At 30.3% G+C, this 14,380-nt stretch overlaps 1 protein-coding gene and 1 long non-coding RNA gene across 3 annotated transcripts in view; one reads left to right on the top strand and one right to left on the bottom strand.

Moving 5' to 3' along the window:
* Positions 1-14,380, bottom strand: part of LOC126882028 (hexosaminidase D-like) — a 65,415-nt gene that overhangs the window by 12,566 nt on the left and 38,469 nt on the right. For both annotated transcript variants that reach the window (XM_050646803.1, XM_050646802.1), the window contains exons 5-6: positions 4,255-4,429; positions 877-1,252 (exon numbers count right to left, since the gene is read on the bottom strand). In XM_050646803.1, the coding sequence (XP_050502760.1) occupies positions 877-1,252; positions 4,255-4,429 (551 nt within the window). The remainder of the gene's footprint in view (positions 1-876; positions 1,253-4,254; positions 4,430-14,380) is intronic.
* Positions 8,136-10,491, top strand: LOC126882029 (uncharacterized). Its single transcript, XR_007697085.1, has 3 exons — positions 8,136-8,174; positions 8,724-8,863; positions 10,263-10,491. It is a non-coding gene; the product is annotated as an uncharacterized LOC126882029 (long non-coding RNA).

Below are 14,380 nucleotides of genomic sequence, written 5' to 3'. Positions count from 1 at the left end.
GTCTTCAATTTTGGTAATAATAAATTTTTTGTAAAAGCTAATAGTTTTTGAGTTATACGTGAAAAACAGCTTTAAAACATGCCTTTTTTTACGAAAAAATAAAACCTTTGATCTTTAATAACTCAAAAAGTATTGATATATGTTAATAACTTAATATAACAAATTTTGCTAAGAATTTGACCCTCTATCGATTTATGGTATTATTTTCAATAAAATAATTTTCACCCCAGAAAAGGGGTGGCATCCACCCCCAGGGTAAAAGCGCAAGTTGGCATCATGTCACCTTTGTTACTTGAGGTATCCTCTAATTAATCAACAATTTTCATGAAAATCGATGAAGGTTCAACGAAATCGGAGGTGAAAACCTTCAGTGACTATTAAAGTTTGTCGCACTTATTTAAAAACACCGTGCATTGATGAAGAACATGTCTAGTTGTTAAAGTACCTAACTTTTTTATTATCCAACATAAACGAATGAATCAAAAAACAAAATGTTAAGAAAACCTCAGGCTATAGTTGGGTTTTAATTTCAGTATTTTATAAATGCTAGAATATTCCACAGGGTGATGCGAACTTTGAGAAAAAAAACATAGTTTGATTGGTACACCCGGTATACAATGAAAATTTACCTGTTTAGCAACAATATTATTACAGTGGTATTGTTAAAGAATCAGGCTATAACATGTTCAAAAAATCACTTAAATCGGTCAACAGGTTTAGGAAATATGAGACATCAAAAATGACCACATTTTTAAGTGGACCGATTTCTATGCACGTAAGTTTATAATAAAAGAATGTAGTACGCTTCAGTATGTACAAGTTAATCACTTACTTCGAATATAAATGTATTTTGGCTCGTTCCAAACTTATACTTACTCGCAAGCTTCCGGTGAATACTCTCCATGACGTAGCGTCATTAAACTAAAGAATAAAGACGGAATTCCACATGGGAGCAACTCACATAACGTCGCATAGTGGTCAAATCTCGACCAACCCGTTAGTACTATTCCTCTTAAGTTGTTTATTTTCTCAGTATAGCTTGACAAGCCTCGAATCCAGCAATCTTGATTTTGTATATGATGGGCAACTGTAGGTATTATTTGACAGCTACTTGTTGCTCCCTTAAAAGCAGAAGCAGCCCATATGTTAGGAAATACGGTGCAATATTTGTCCCAAAGATTTTGATTAAAGAAAGCGTCTTCTTTTTGGTAGTACCATACCATTGGCTCCACGAGATTTCCAATATTTGATTCTATAAAAATAAACGTTGGTTAAAACCACCATTTAAAAAGGTAAAGCAGTTGGATCAGATGATTTCCATAGGTTTCCATAGAATTATAGATATCTTTAAGAGACAGGAACAAGGTTGGTTTAACAGAATTATGGAAGTCGAACAAATGCCAAACTTACGGAGAAGCAGTATGTTAGTAGCTGTTTACTGAAACAAAGAAGATATACAGAGAGAGTCTGTAATTTGGAATAAATTCAATATCTCAAATACTAATTGTTTTTTTGAAAATTACTCAGACCTGTCGATTAGTATTTCAAATTGTCCTTTTTGACATACAATAATAATGTATACAGGGTGTCCCAATTTAGAGATATCACGTTATCGTTGATTTTCTTAAATGGCAACACTGTTATTTTGATAGCTATTTTGATAGGGTGTGTAAAGTTATATATAACTGCAAAATATCAAATTTTTAATCTTTGCCATTTACAAGACAATAAAAAATAATAAAGTTATGTCTGTAATTTGGAATAAATTCAATAATTCAAATACTAATTGTTTTTTTTTTTGAAAAATGCTAAGACCCGTCGATTAGTATTTCAAATTGTCATTTTTGACATATAATAATAATGTATACAGGGTGTCACAATTTAGAGATTTGACGTCATTGTTGATTTTCTTAAATGTCAACACTGTCATTTTGATAGGGTGTGTAAAGTTATACCTACATAACAGCAAAATTTCAAATTTTTATTCCCTACCATATATAAGATAATAAAAAATAACAAAGTAATAAAAAACAAGTAATCAAATAGTAATTGAATTTAATTATTTCAATTAAGCAAATGCTCATAATGTTGCCCTGAATGATTGTCAAATGTTCAATGGGCAATATTATGAGCATTTGCTTAATTGAAATAATTACATTTCATTATTATTTGATTACTTGTTTTTCATAACTGTTATTTTTTATTATTTTATAAATGGTAGGGAATAGAAATTTTAAATTTTGCAGTTATGTATAGCTTTACACACCCTATCAAAATAGCTATAAAAATGATAGTGTTGCCATTTAAAAAAATCAACGATGCCGTCATATCTCTAAATTGGGACACCCTGTATACATTATAATTATATGATAAAAATGACAATTTAAAATACTAATCGACGGGTTTGACCATTTTTCAAAAAAGCAATTAGTATTTGAATTATTTAATTCATTCCAAATTACAGATATAACTTTGTTATTTTCTATTATCTTTTAAATGGTAGAGAATAAAAATTTGATATTTTGCAGTGATGTATAACTAACTTTACACACCCTATCAAAATAGCTATCAAAATGACAGTGTTGCCATTTAAGAAAATTAACGATGACGTCATATCTCTAAATTCGGACACACTGTATACATTATTATTGTATGTCAAAAAGGACAATTTGAAATACTAATCGACGGATCAAAGCAATTTTCAAAAAGACAATTAGTATTTGCGATATTGAATTTATTCCAAATTACAGACTCTCTTTGTATAGCAATGCACACACTACAGGGCCATAAGGACTATTTAGTCACACCATGAAAATATGTAAGAGGGTGATTTAAACTGCTGCGTCAAATATGACGAGGCAAGTTTGTGTCAAGTTTGCTGCAATATTGTTATGACAAAGATGATGAATCAAGTTTGTAGCAACTTAGCTGCAAGCTTACAGTTGCAAAGCCACGTCACACGTACAATCTATTTGGTTGACTTAGGCCGATGCCACATTATGCGTTTTGAACGGATGCGGTGAAAACGGATGCGACTCTCTTTGTATAGCAATGCACACACTACAGGGCCATAAGACTATTTAGTCACACCATGAAAATATGTAAGAGGGTGATTTATAGACGGATCCGTTAAGAAACCGAAATATTCAAAAATCAGTTTGGATTTTCATGAGAAGACAGCCTGATGAAAAAATACAAAAATAAAAAACAAACGCTCATATTGTATTCATTGATCTTGAGAAAACATATGATAGGGATCCTCGACAGATTCAGTAGTGGGCGCTCAATAAGAAAGGAATTCCCAGTGAGTATGTAAAGATTGTGAAACATGAAGATTTTCGGAGGTCCCATAAACAAAATTTAACAGTAACTGAATTAGGTGAGAAGAGGAGCCCAAATTTGAAGTCAGATCATCGAAAAAGACTATATTTTATTCCTTTTTGTTAACCTATAAGATAAATTAATGTTATTTAATATGCTTAATCAAAATTTAACCCTCACGCACAAGTTGTAGTCTATGTGACTAACAACTTCAGTGAGAAACTGGGTTTATTTATTATGTTGTTAGTTGCTACAAATAAACTCTATTATTATTATTATTATGTATAAGGGTAAGAGAGTAACAACTACTGATAGGAAAGGACTGGTAGAGACTGATAAATTTTATGTGGAAATAGGACTGCACCAGGGGTCAGTGTTTAGTCCTTATTTATTCTCATTTGGGTAAGTCAGACAACAAGGAAACTACAGGCAACATGACCTAGTGCTTAATATATTGTGATGGTGTAGCGTTAGTAGAAAATACTGAAAGGGGTTTAGAACAAAAACTGGAACAATGGACACAATCTCTTGAGGAAAAAGGTAGGACTTAGTAGGACAAAACAGGTTATTTGGAGACGGTTATACCGGGATTAAAATTTGTATGATCTAAGGTAGAAACTTAGGGAGGAATGTAATTAGATGCCGGTCCCGCATAGGAATAAGGCAAAGAGTATGGCGATGATGATATAAGTAGATGTAATAGGTCCCCAAGTATGGAAATTCTAGAATGTTTTTAAAAATCTAATGTAATTTAATCGTTGTTTAAAACAAATTGAGTTTTATTTAAAAGTAATGCTACAAGAAATTTTAACAATATATTCTCTTTTCTCTCTAAATTCTTTTTATGAATTATAAATACGAACAAAAAACCTGAGAATAAGTTTTGCCCACATTTTTACTACAAATATTAAAACAGAAAAATTATGTACATACGCTTAAGAAGGTCTTCATCGATATTTCTTAGCATGTCGTCCCATACGATTATCTTCTTACTTGGATAAGTACTTTTTATATAAAGTGCTAGTGTGATCACATGATCTAACCACAAGGAACGGAGTCGCTGTGAATCTAGTTGAACACATTTTTCACAAACCCCCATATGCCAAACCTAAAATATAGATTTTGAGTGCTGTAGAGCCAGGGGTTCTCAACCTTTTTTAGGCATGTACCTACTACAAAATTATTTTTATTATTTCTGGTACCACCGAATTGAAATTCCTATCTAGCTAGATAATCTATTTATCGAATAATCGCATTTCGACAATCCTCCCGTATTTTAGTTTTATCAAGTTTTATATTCACCTACTGTACTTATAATAATTTTTTAACTTGTACTAAATTTTTTTTGTGTTATTCTATGCAACGCTGATTATGACTGAGTGATTTTGTGTTTTGTGTACCACCGCAAATAATGATATGTATTCCTACCAGTGGTACATGTACCACAGGATGAGAACCGATGACTGCAGACTATTTCAATTACATCGTATACTAGTATACTTCTGTGATAGTTAGCAATTTATTGACTATAACACGCGGTACCACTCAATTCTTAATTCCTTTCCCAACATAAACTTATTCGATAAAAAAAATGATGAATGCAGATATAGTGCAGTCACTGAAGGTGGATTTGAGTTATTACCTCCGATTTCGTTGAACCTCCATGGATTTTTATGAAAATTGGTAAGCGGTTAGAGGATACCTTAAGGAACAAAGGTGACAGTGCCAATTTGCGTTTTTTGTATTTTAAGGAAGAAATCCACCCCTGTTTTAAAATTATTTTTTATATTTCTGAAAGTGCCAATATAGGGTGTGAATATTGCTATGAAATTAATTAAAAAAAGTAATATCTTTTAAACTACTTTGTATAACATTAAAAAACCTTATATTTAAAAAAACATCGAGGAGACTCCAAAAATGAAAAAATATACAAGGTGTTCCATTAAAGAAAAGTTAAGTTTGTTTCACCCATTCAATACGGGTGGCCCTGTATATTCAATCCTACTTAAATAATATTTTTTGTATCTCTTACGACAAACGTGTAATTTGACTTCCCCGCACCCTGTATAGGGCTGCAAGAGCTATAACATCGTATTAAATTGAATCTTCTAAATCTCTTATTTTTTTAAGACAAAGGGTAAAAGAAATTTTGTAACATGGTTCTCGCAGTAAAATTTACGCTTTAAACGTTTCTATCTCGGTTATTTTTTATCATCTAAAAATAATAAAAACAGAAAAAGCTTTGCTAAAAAGAAAACTAAAATTTCATTCTGTATCATTTTTTACCTGTATCGAGTATTTTTGGAGTTATTATCAAAAGAAAATGAAAATTACGAAAATTTGAAAAATTCTGATTTTATTAAATTATATATTTTTTTAAATGTGCATTCTAAACCGGTCAAAATTTTTAAGATCATTACTTCTATTAAAATAAAGAAATTTTTGTAGTAGTCCAAGTAATGAAGCTTCGAATAGGACAAAACCTCGCAATTTTTAAAGAATGGATCGATTTGCTCGAAAATTTGAGAATAAGTAGTGGATAGTCCAAGGATCAAAATCTATATGGTGCCGAAAGGCGCTTTTACCATGGGGGTGGTTGCCACCCCATCTTGGGGGTGGAAATTTTTTATTATATTTTGACCGAAAAAGTTAGTAAAAACATTCATTCTAAGCAAAAAACGCTCTATATATTTTTTTAATAAAATTAATAGTTTTCGATTTATTTGCTATCGAAAGTGTTAGTTTTATATCGAAAAAATTAATGTTTTTAATAAGTTTTCTGCTAATAACTCCAAAAGTATTCGTTTTATCAAAACAACTTTACTTAACAAAAATGTACCTTTTAAAAAAATAAACAAAACCTTTTTTTTTAATTTTCATTAAGACCACTAGTAATCGAGCTATATTTTATTATAGTTAGCTCTTCTTCGTCAAATTCTAAATATTGTAGTTTCAAAGTCAAAAGACGCCAAAACTATGCATTTTTCGAGGATAACTCGTTAAAACTAATTTAAAGTAGGTATTTGAAAATATCTATCTCTAGAAATAAAAAAAAGTCTCTAGCTCAAAAACTAAGTGACTTATAATGAAAATAATGTCAGTCTCTATTTTTTTTTAGCGAAAAAGTGATCGGAAGCAACCTCCTAACCACCACCCTAATTAAAATTAGTCATTGACCTTATTTGGTCTTCTTTATTTATGTATTATTAATAGGTTCTAGAAGTTTGACCGGCTTATAATGATTAGTTTTAAAAAAAAGGGAGTTAAAAGCGAATAACGAATTTTTGTAGTTTGGAAAAAAATGGCCTTTTCTTCAGAATAGAAAGATTAACATCAGAGATACGAAAAAATGTTTAAATATGGAATTGTAGCTTGTTTAATTCCCAATAACTTGGTTTACAAAAATTTTTTCTACGGCAAAAATTGAGTGAGCTATTGACAATTAAAACTTGTAATACCATGCAAAAACCACCTTTACCAACCCTTTCAAAGTCACCTCTTTTTGTGACTGAGGACTTTGAAAAGATTTAATATTAATAGGCTTATAGATCTTGTTAAAACCTACAAAATTATTTTTTACCAAACTTTTTAAGATAAAAAATAAAAAACTTTCGGTTAAAAAATCAATATATTTTTTTGAAAAAAAAAAAAGGAGAAATCCAATTGGAAGCATAATAATATAAGTTAGCGGTGTTTTTAGTCATTGGCCTTATTCATCCTTATTTATTTATGTATTATTAATAGATTCTAGAAGTTTAACTGGCTTAGAATGATTAGTTTTTACGAAACTGGAGTTAAAAGCGAATAACGAATTTTTGTAGTTTGGTAAAAAATGCCATTTTCTTCAGAATCCCAAGATTAGCATCAGAGATACGAAAAAATATTTAAATATGAAATTGTAGGTTATTTAATTCCCAAGAACTTGGTTTGAAAAAGTTTTTTCTACGGCAAAAATTGAGTGAATCGTAAATGAGTATTATCGAAAAACATTGATTTTTTCGATATATAAAACATAACACTTTCATAGCGAATAAATCGAAAACTATTAACTTTATCAAAAAAATGTATAGAACATTTTTTGCTTAGAATGAATGTTTTTATCAACTTTTGTGGTCAAAATATAATAAAAAATTTCCACCCCCGAGATGGGGTGGCAACCACCCCCATGGTAAAAGCGCCTTTCGGCATCATATAGATTTTGATCCCTGGACTATCCACTACTTATTCTCAAATATTCAAGCAAATCGATCCATTCTGTAAAAATTGCGAGGTGAAAAGCTTCGGTTACTGGACTATAGGGATTACTATAAATTTTAATTTTTGTGGAAATGACGGGTTTTATTTTTCATTTTTGAAGTTATACTTCTTTACGCGCGTTGAGGGTGAATTTTTAATGTTAAAACCAGGCTCATACGCATCGGCCAGGCGCATACGCGCATTATAACTTTGTTCTGATTGGATGTTCAAATGACATGTCAAAAATTATCCAATATGGCAGCTGTAGCGCAGCTGTGGGTTGTGGTTTGAGGACGGTTTGGTTATGTCGTTAATTGATAAATATAGAGTGATTGTTATACTGCCTTTTTAAATAGTTTTCATATTATATTTTTGGACTTATTAACATGCTTGTTGCATGTCATTGTGGAAGCCTGTGACTGTGTGAGTGCGATTTTCAATCGCAAAATTACTGATAAAAACCTATTGGCTCGTAGAGGTAGTGTAGAGATTCTCTACACTAGAGAACTGTGGATAAACATCAATCAACCGGGACGATTTTACGATCTCACTTATTCAAAACTAAAGACTCGGAGGAACCAGTACTTGGAGTCTTTTATTACTGTCAATGATTACAGGTAAGTGTTTTGAAAATAAGTTAAAACAAATTTTGTTCCTACATTTGAGCCACTTTACACATTGCAAGTAATTGCGAAATTTATAGCACATTAAGTTCTTGCAGCAAAAACTTCTGCAATCAGTTGCAACTTGCAACTAGATTTTTGCAATAAAATGATTACAGGGTACAAGTAATTACAGAAGCTGATATGAAATAGACAGAAACTTTGACCTAACCATAAATTTTAGGTTATGTTGTTTTTATAAATTAAATGTGATTTTTTGAGTAGAGTTATCAGATATTAGATTAAAAATGTTAGATTATTGAGAAAATTATAATATGTGTTATATGTAACAATTGCAGAAAGAATTGCAAGAACATGTTCTATTTAGCTGCAACTTCTTGCAGCAAGAAGTTGCTGCAAGTAATTGCACCTTTTCTGTGCAATTCTCGTGTGACACGATGCAATTTCAATTGCTGCAAGAAATTGCGCAATTACTTGCATCGTGTAAAGTGGCTATCTCATACATTCACATAACAATATTTTACATAAATCTATTAATTTTAGACGAACCAGCTTATTTAGAGGACGAAAATCATCCTGATCAAGTTCCATCACAGGAAATGGTACGCAAGCCTCAAAAAAGTGCGTAGGTAACATGATGTTGAAAGAACGAGGAGATTGGAAAAGAAAGAAGTAAATTGAGAGTGAGTAAAACCAATAAACACATTTATCTTATGCTTTTTCAAGTGGATATAACAACTAAAAAATAAATAATGAAGAATAATTTAATATTTTGATTTTTTGTTAAAAAATATTCTCAGCTAAGTACAGTGCGTTGGTAACAGACTGTCTCCTTATATGCAATAAACCATTAGCTCATGTGATGCTCCAGCTACAATTTGCTTAATCCACATTTTATAACTTTTCCTCAGCTTTTCGCTTTCATGTATCACATTGTTGTTAGCATTAATGGTTCTGATTTAAGTCGAGCTGCAATGCCACTTTTTTTGAATAGCGTAGTTAACCTTATATTATCTGGTAAAGTATCAAAAATGTTTCTTACAAACTTGGTGTCAGTGTTCTGCTAACTGCAAATTATATTCATATTTACCAGTTTTACGTGGACTCATTTAACTTTTCACTATTGGTTGAGAATAGTCCGTCCGCTATAACTTTTCCCATGCGGTGCGATTCATTTTCAATCAAATTAAGTCAAAACAGAAAGTGAAACGTATGCCGATGTGTGTAGTATATAGTATACAGTATACAAAATGTATATACACATCAACGTTCGTTTCAATTTATGTTTTGATTTAGTTTGATTGAAAATGATTCGTACCGTATGGGAAAAGTTATAGCGGACGGACTATATCTGCATAAGTATGCTCTACAAACTCTACATAAATCACTCTGTTTATAATGATCAGCTATTGCCCAAAAATTATTAAATGAATTGAGTCATTCTTTTTTTATATAATTTCGATTTACATTTAATGTTACATTTATCGTTACATCGAGGTCCCGATTCTCTCATTTACGTTAATTTTACAGTTTTTCTAGTGTATTCTTGGTCAGAGTTCCTCAGTTTCTTCAAAATATTAATTTTGAAAACAGTTGGATCTCTTTGTCTCTCCTTTCCAAGATTTTTCTTCTTTGGGAATTTTTACTTAGCAGACGTATCTAATAATAAACTAATGCCTTTGATGCAGGAAGGGGTTTTCGCTGTTGATGCTTCTTGAACATGTAATCCACTGTGAACATCAGATATAACAGTGGAAGTTAGTTCACTCGTAAATTATATAGATGTTACAATGTGTTTATAAAAATATTCATCAATAATAGAAATTTATAGTATTGTAACATTGGTTACAAAGTTTTTCCACTGAGTGATTCAAAATTTGCACTTACAATGAGGTTATTTTATTAAAAAACTTTATATTAAGGTACATAAGATGTAGTTGTATGTAAGGTACATAATGAAAGTTGTCCTTTGTAGATATCATTTAAGCAATAGTTGAAAAACATTATAAGTGGAGTTACAATGTTATTCATATCAGTTGTAGTTGTGATCTAAAATTTAAATTGGATTAATTTTTTTTGTAGGCTATACAGATAAATCTAAAAGTAAACATAGAGGACAATGATGCATTAGAGACTGGCATATCATCTCATACGGACAACACCGCAGGAGAGTTTTTTTATATTTGAACAATTCAGCTTCGCTTCAAAGAAAGTTGGATGCATTGGAAAAAAAATTTAAGCTCACCGTTTGGACTTACGGAAGATATTGAAAATGCTATAAAGTAGGGATATTATACCGGATTTGTATATACTTTTGTAAATAATACAGGCTGTAACAAAAAATACAGGTCATAAATTAAACCACCTATTCTGGGACCAAAAATAGTTCGATTGAACCTAACTTACCTTAGTACAAATAGGCACACAAAAAAAGTTACAGCCCTTTGAAGTTACAAAATGAAAATCGATTTTTTCTGATATATCGAAAACTATTAGAGATTTTTTAATGAAAAGTGACATGTGGCATTGTTATGGTAGGTACATCTTTAAAAGAAATTATAGTGAAATTTGTGCACCCCATAAAAATATTATGGGGGTTTTGTTCCCTTAAACCCCCCAAACTTTTGTGTATGTTCCAATTAAATTCTTATTGTGGTACCATTAGTTAAACACAATGTTTTTAAAAGTTTTTTGCCTCTTAGTAATTTTTCGATAAATCATTTTCAATCGAGATGCGGCTTCTTTTTTAATATGTTTACGTAAAAATTTTATGGGGGTTTTGTGCCTTTAAACCTCCCAAATGTTTGTGTACGTTACAACTAAACTATTATTGCGGTTACATTAGTTAAACAGAGTGTTTTTGAAACTTTTTGCCTCTTAGTATTTTTCCGATAAGGCATCTTTTATCGAGATGTGGCTTCTTTTCTAATACGGTTCAAAATATACCTCAAACTTTAATTATTTATAAATAATTTTTCGTGTTATTACCAGTACGTAACAGTATACAAATATATGGTGGATTTGACAAATATTCAAAATATCTCGACAAAAACTAGCTTTTCGAAAAAGTACTAAGAGGCAAAAAAGTTTTAGAAATATTGTTATTAACTAATGGTGCCACAATGATAATTTAATTGGAACGTACACAAAAGTTTGGGGGGGTTTAAGGGAACAAAACCCCCATAAAATTTTTATGGTGTGCACAAATTTCACTATAATTTTATTTTAAGATATTCCTGTCATAAGGATGCCACATATCCGTTTTCAATAAGAAACCACAAACAGTTTTCGATATATTGGAAAAAATCCATTTTTATTTTGTAACTTCAAAGGGCTGTAACTATTTTTATGTGAACATTTGTACTAAGGTAAGTTAGGTTCAGTCGAACAATTTTTGTCGCAGAATATGTGATTTAATTTATGACCTGTATTTTTGTTACACCCTGTATATTGTATGATATTTTAAAAGAAAATAATGAGTACCACCAGTGTTACTACAAATGTCTAGTGAATTTAGTAAGTAATTTTGCCAATTTTGTAAAATTGACAAGAAAATAATTACTAAATAGTTAGTAATTTTGCCAATTTTCACAAAATTGGCCAAAAACAAAAAAAATATCTACTAAAAACACTAGCCAGTTGTGTCGTGAGTTTAGCGAACCGACTATAACTCTTGTTAAATTAAGGTTGAGTTTACACTTTTGACTTGCCTACAGATTTAAAAATATTTTTGTCATAATATACAGTATGTCCCTGTAAGTTGGAACCATAATATGGAAAACTTTTTTATTATTCATTTTACGAAAAATAGTTGTTCTACATAAAAGGTTCTGCAATATCTAGAATCTCTGATTCAACCATCAGATAGTAAATTTTTATGGGTATTACACAGGGTATGTCAAAAAAATATGAATGTCACTCAAGAGAAAAGTAGCTTTATTTTTACAATATTGAACATTGTTATTATGAACAGTTAATTGGAAATAGAACTATATTCTAATATGGAATTACATCCTTCTAATTGAAAAAGAAATTAAAAATTTTTCTCAACATATATAATCAACATTATTTTCTGTTATTTCAATTATGATAACTTTTGTTATTAATTTTACGAAAGAAAAGTTATAGAATGTTCTGCATGATCTAAAACCTAAAATATAACCATCTTATATCAAATATTATCGATTTTGTATGAGGTATATAAAAAAACTGTTTTTTATGACGACAAAGAAGTATAACTTCTTACGTGCGTAAACAAGTACACACACTCTTTTTTTCCTAAAAAATTCGAAAATGTCCTCTTATTTGCATCATAAATTGCTTAGTTTTGACGATATCGACTTTTTCTATAGCTGTTTTGATAGGTATTTCTGAGTACTTTAAAACATGTTTGATATACATATTTCATAAAATGCATCGTTTTCATGATATGTAAGCTTGAATACTTAGGTTTGAGTGTTCGCCGAAAAACAATATACATTCAGAAAACCATACAGAAGTAAAAACTTCTTTTGTATATTGGTATAAAACGGGGACTTTCCCATTGATTTTGTTTTAATATACATTCAATTACCTATAACTCACTTCGAATTAATATTAAAAGGTTATTCAAATAAGAAATTGATTCGATTTTTTATTACCTTCATTTTTGGTACAGACAACTGTTTTGAAAAAACTTAATATTTTTGAATTATTTATGAAAAAACCGCTTGAAAACATTCATTTTTTTTTCACGAAAAATCAAAATATTTTATCTTTAATAGCTCAAAAACTATTGATTTATTTGAATAGCTTTATATAACAAATTTTACTTAGAATTGGTCCCTCTATAGACTTCTGGAGATATTTTTAATAAAATAATTTCCACCTACGAGAAGGGGTGGCATCCACCCCAAGGCAAAAAAAGCGAAGGTTGGCACCATGTCACCTTTGTTTCTTGAGGTATCTTCTAAATACTGACCAATTTTCATAAAAATCGATAGAGGTTCAACGAAATCGGAGGTGAAAACCTTCAGTGACTGCACTAATAGTAACCTAAATGGTTTTTTATTAACATTTACTTGAACAAAAAAAACCATTTCGCAAAAAATCCTTAAAAACCTTGTAAAAGCATGGCATTTTTGGATTTAAAAGTGTTAGAAGTGTTAAAAGTGGAAGAAATCTGAAGGTGGCGCACTTTACGAAAAATGTTGAAAAAAATCAAAAATATATTTTTTGATAAAATACATAAAATAAAAAAATATACCGCTTAAAACAAGTTCTACGCTTTTTTTCAAAAAAATACAATTTTAGGTTAACCTACGGGTCTATAAAAGATAGAAAATGTTTGTAAAAGCCTCAACAAAGCGTGTGGAATTTTTTGAAATTTTTAAATTGAATTGAATAAAAATCACTGAAAAAAAAAAATAAAAACGAAAAAATGTTTTAGGGGGAAACGGGAAGCAGGTTAAAATTGCACTGAGACTTATGTTTCAAACACATAAAACGTAAAACAATGAAAAGATTTATTCACTTTATATCGATCTCAAAAAATATAATTAAGTCCGCAAAAAATCGGAGAAACCTTTAAAACCATGAAAAAACTTTTACGAGGTTTTAAAGGTGTTTGGCCCAATTTTTGAATGTCCCAAAAGGACTTTGTTACTTCAAATTAAATATAACCTACACAAAAAACCTTGATTTGATCTATTTTGAAGTCTATAAAATGGAGAAAATTCCCCAAAACCTCTAAAACGGCAGTTTTTAAGGTTGTTAAAGGCGGCGCATTTACGAAAAAGTCTGAAAAAATCATTCAATCATTTTTAGATTATGTAGTTGTAAAAGAATCAATGGGCGCGTAGTTCCAAAAAATCATGGTTTTAAGATATAAGCCTCTGAAGTTATAGGTACAGTGAGGACGTTTGAGTTGGAATAAATTCATTTTCTCGAGAATGGGTGACTCGTGGAGATAAATTACGAATCAGGTCGATTTTTATTTTTGAATTACAATTTTTTGGCATATATATCATACTAGTGACGTCAACCATCTGGGCGTGATGACGCAATCGATGATTTTTTTAAATAAGAATAGGGGTCGTGTGATAAGTCATTTGAAAGGTTATTCAATTCTCTATTCAATAATATAAGCATTAACATAATTATTTATACAGGGCGCCCAAAAAATTTTTTGAATTAAATTAATTGAGACAATAAGAAGAATG

This window comes from Diabrotica virgifera, chromosome 3 (assembly GCF_917563875.1).
Source record: "Diabrotica virgifera virgifera chromosome 3, PGI_DIABVI_V3a".
Lineage (NCBI taxonomy): Eukaryota > Metazoa > Arthropoda > Insecta > Coleoptera > Chrysomelidae > Diabrotica > Diabrotica virgifera.
Note: the sequence above shows the minus strand (reverse complement) of the source record. Positions and strands in the feature narration are given on the sequence as shown.